This window comes from Oenanthe melanoleuca, unplaced genomic scaffold (assembly GCF_029582105.1).
Source record: "Oenanthe melanoleuca isolate GR-GAL-2019-014 unplaced genomic scaffold, OMel1.0 S001, whole genome shotgun sequence".
In the NCBI taxonomy this organism is placed as follows: domain Eukaryota; kingdom Metazoa; phylum Chordata; class Aves; order Passeriformes; family Muscicapidae; genus Oenanthe; species Oenanthe melanoleuca.
In genome coordinates this window covers 216,721-220,390 of record NW_026612650.1, presented here as the reverse complement: position 1 = coordinate 220,390, position 3,670 = coordinate 216,721, and the positions used below count along the sequence as shown (strand labels likewise).

General features: G+C 53.2%; 1 protein-coding gene across 1 annotated transcript; it reads left to right on the top strand.

Annotated features, from left to right (window-relative positions):
• The first annotated feature begins 1,813 nt into the window (after window positions 1-1,813).
• On the top strand, window positions 1,814-2,752 carry LOC130266051 (olfactory receptor 14J1-like). Its single transcript, XM_056515377.1, has one exon. The coding sequence runs from the start codon at window positions 1,814-1,816 to the stop codon at window positions 2,744-2,746; it is 933 nt and encodes a 310-aa protein (XP_056371352.1). The 3' UTR covers window positions 2,747-2,752.
• Window positions 2,753-3,670: the final 918 nt, after the last annotated feature.

The following is a 3,670-nucleotide window of genomic DNA, read 5'->3' as shown; positions in this document are numbered from 1 at the left end:
CTGGGGCTTAGGCCTTGGCCCTTTGCATTCCTGAAACACATCCAGGTTTGCTCAGCATTAGAGACACCTTTCCCTCATTTGTCTCCACCTGTCATCACTGCTCCAGTGTTCAATTCTAACTTCAACCTGGGGACACTTTCTCAGGTGTGTTCATCATTGGAACCCATTAAGACTTCAAGGAACTTTTGAGCTTGATTGTGATTTTGAGACCTTGAGAAGTTTATTAAACACTCTCTCAGGGACTGAGTCTGATGGAAACAGAAAGAAAGCCCTGAGAGGATCATTAATGTCCTTGTGCTGTGTCTGTGCTGCTGAGCTGGGCTGGGCTCCTGCCACAGAGGCAGGTCCCAAGCTCAACCAAGAAAAGCTTCAAAAAGACATTTCTGCTGATGAGCAGCTCCTGTCCCAGCTGAGCAGGGCTGAGGGCACTGCCTGCAGGAACTGAGGGAACAGGAGCCAGGCACAGACAGGCTAAAGGCAATCAGTACTGCGAAGACTTTGAGCTGAGACTTCACTTGGGGAAACATCCTCACAGCCCTGCACATGGTGAGTCTGTGGGTGCAGGGCAATATTCCCTGTGCTCCTGGTGGGATCTCCTGGACCCAGCACACCCCACAGCCTGGGGGATATGTCAGGAGGACTCTCCCAGTTTCTCGGAGAAAGAGGAGGAGGAGGATGTGCTGCAGAGTGGGGCTGCCCTGGGCAGTGTCAGAGGGACAGGGCAGGACGGCTCCTGCTGCCAGGGACAGCTGCAGGAGCTGAAGCTGGGGCTGCAGACAGGGCTGCCCAGGGCTGTCCTGCACAGCAGCTCCTGCAGCCCTCAGGGCTCTTGGCCAGCCCAGGGCATGTGCCACCTGCCAGGGGCAGCTCTCACCCTGCCTGGCAGCTCCCCATGAACTCTGCGGAGAAGTTGGCAGTGGAAGGAGCCACCCCCATCAGGGCAGATTCCTCCTGATGTGGAGATGGTGCTGCATGGCCAGGGCTGCATTCAGCTTTCTCCTCAAGGGAAGGGAAAGGGGCTGTCAGGTGTGTCTGTGTCACTGAGACTCCTGCACTGTCCCACTGGGCATCAGCAGATCTGCCTCTCATCTCCCTCACAAAGTGTCTCCTCACTCTCTTGTGCCTACAGACAGCAGCAGCAGCACCTTGGCTTGCAGCATCTCAGTTTGTCTGAGTTGCCCTTAAGGCCCTGCTGCCAGGGAGATGCCCATGGGCAGTCTCTTTTGATGGGAGGGGTGTGCAGGGCAGAGCTGAGCCCCCAGGGCTGGGCTGGGCTCTGGGAGCACTGGCAGGGATAAGGCTTGGATAGAGAGAAACAGCTCCCAGTAGGAACAACTCCAAGCAGCTGAGAGCCACACCAAACATGGATATTCCATCCTGTCTAGATGCACAGGGAAAGGGAGGTGGCTTTAGAGGAACAAACTTTGAAACCAGATCTTTCAAAATGTCCTCTTTATTTTTTGAAGCACATTTTTAGTGCAATCATTCTGAAATACAAGCAGGTGTGTATGAGCAAAGGGCAACTGTGTGGGACCAGCAGGTCTGATTATACTTGGGCACAGGGAGCCCTGCTTTCTCTCTGGGCTCCGCAGTGTTCAGGTCCAGAGCAATGCTTAAAGAGGATTTCTCTTCCTTCAAAGAAAGCCAAACCCCAAACTCAAAAATTTAAAAAAAAAGTGATTGAAATTTCCCCACTGAAAGAGAAGAAATTTTGAGTAAATCTCTAAGAAAATAACATTGAATTCACACAAGGAAACCTGTCCCAACTTGTCTATGTCTTCTTCCAACAGCCCACCATGCCTATACTGAAGCAATGTCCAACAGCAGCTCCATCAGCCACTTCCTCCTGCTGCCATTGGCAGACACGCGGCAGCTGCAGCTCCTGCACTTCTGCCTCTTCCTGGGCATCTCCCTGGCTACCCTCCTGGGCAACGGCCTCATCATCAGCGCCGTAGCCTGCGGCCACCACCTGCACACCCCCATGTTCTTCTTCCTGCTCAACCTGGCCCTCACTGACCTGGGCTGCATCTGCACCACTGTGCCCAAAGCCATGCACAATTCCCTCTGGGACACCAGGACCATCTCCTATGCAGGATGTGCTGCTCAGGTGTTCTTCTTTCTCTTCTTTATCTCAGCAGAGTATTTCCTCCTGATAATCATGTGCTACGACCGCTACGTGTCCATCTGCAAACCCCTGCACTACGGGACCCTCCTGGGCAGCAGAGCTTGTGCCCACATGGCAGCAGCTGCCTGGGCCAGTGGCTTTCTCACTGCTCTGCTGCACACGGCCAATACATTTTCCCTGCCCCTGTGCAAGGGCAATGCCCTGGGCCAGTTCTTCTGTGAAATCCCCCAGATTCTCAAGCTCTCCTGCTCACACTCCTACCTCAGGAAATTTGGGGCTTCTGCTTTTACTATTTCCTTAGCACTTGGTTGTTTTGTATTCATTGTTTTCTCCTATGTGGAGATCTTCAGGGCTGTGCTGAGGATCCCCTCTGAGCAGGGACGGCACAAAGCCTTTTCCACCTGCCTCCCTCACCTGGCTGTGGTCTCTCTGTTCCTCAGTACTGCAGTATTTGCTCACCTGAAGCCCTCCTCCATGTCCTCCCCATCTCTGGATCTGTCCCTGTCAGTTCTGTACTCAGTGGTGCCTCCAGCCCTGAACCCCCTCATCTACAGCCTGAGGAACCAGGAGCTCAAAGGAGCTCCGAGAAAATTGATGACTCTCTATTTTCAGAAGCATTAAATGCTCTCTTTTCTTCTGCAGAGCCTTTAGAATCTAACTCTTTACAATCTCTCTTTTTTTTTTTTTTTCTTTATCTTTCCATTTTTTCTGGATAACATTTTCTACTCTTGTGTTTTGTACAAAATACTGTGAATTACTCTTTGCATTTCTACATTAATATCTAATTTTCTTTTGGAAGACAAAGACATGCATGAGTTCTCTTCCCATGCATTGAAATAAAAAAAAAGTGCATGCCCTCTCCTGTGTGTCCAAGATCCTTCCTCAGCCCTTCTCTGTCTCTGCAGGGCAGTGCCTGTGAGCAGAGGCAGAGGTGAAGAGACTCCCAGCACAGCAGCACAGCCTGGGACAATGGCCCTGGCTCTTCCCACATCTGCTCTTCCCAACTCCACCCTCTCCTTGCCAGCCCTTCTGTGGCTGTAAGGCTGCAGTGCTCTGGCAGCTTGGTCACTGTCCTGCTGTGTGTCCGTGCTGTGAGCACAGGCAGGGACAGGCCATGGGCACTGCTGGGACACAGCTGGGCTCCAGCACAGCAGCTCCATCAGCAAAGGGCATCTCCTGAGGGCAGGGCAGGAAGGCTTTGCTCTCCTCCAGAGCTAAGGTCAGCAATGTGCTCCAGGAATGCAAAGCAAAGCCCAGTGCCTGGGGCAGAGGGGCAGTGTGCAGGGGGCACACAGCAGTGTCCTGGCACAGCCAGAGCTCCTGGCATGGACCTGAGGGAGCAGCAGAGCAGGGCCTGGGCTGTGTCTTTGTTCTGGCCACAGCCTGGGAAGGTGCCCCAAGGCAATTGTTCCACGCCAGCCCCTGCAACCACCACACCCAGCACTGGCCTCTGCCCCACCTGCAGGAGGTTGTTTGTCCCTGCATGGAGGGACACCAAGTGACCAGTGAGCAGTCTGAGTTTGCTCTGTACTGAGGAGATTTCAG

Coding starts and splice junctions, on each gene's coding strand:
- LOC130266051 (XM_056515377.1), top strand. CDS start 1,814: ATGTCCAACAGCAGCTCCATCAGCCACTTCCTCCTGCTGCCATTGGCA.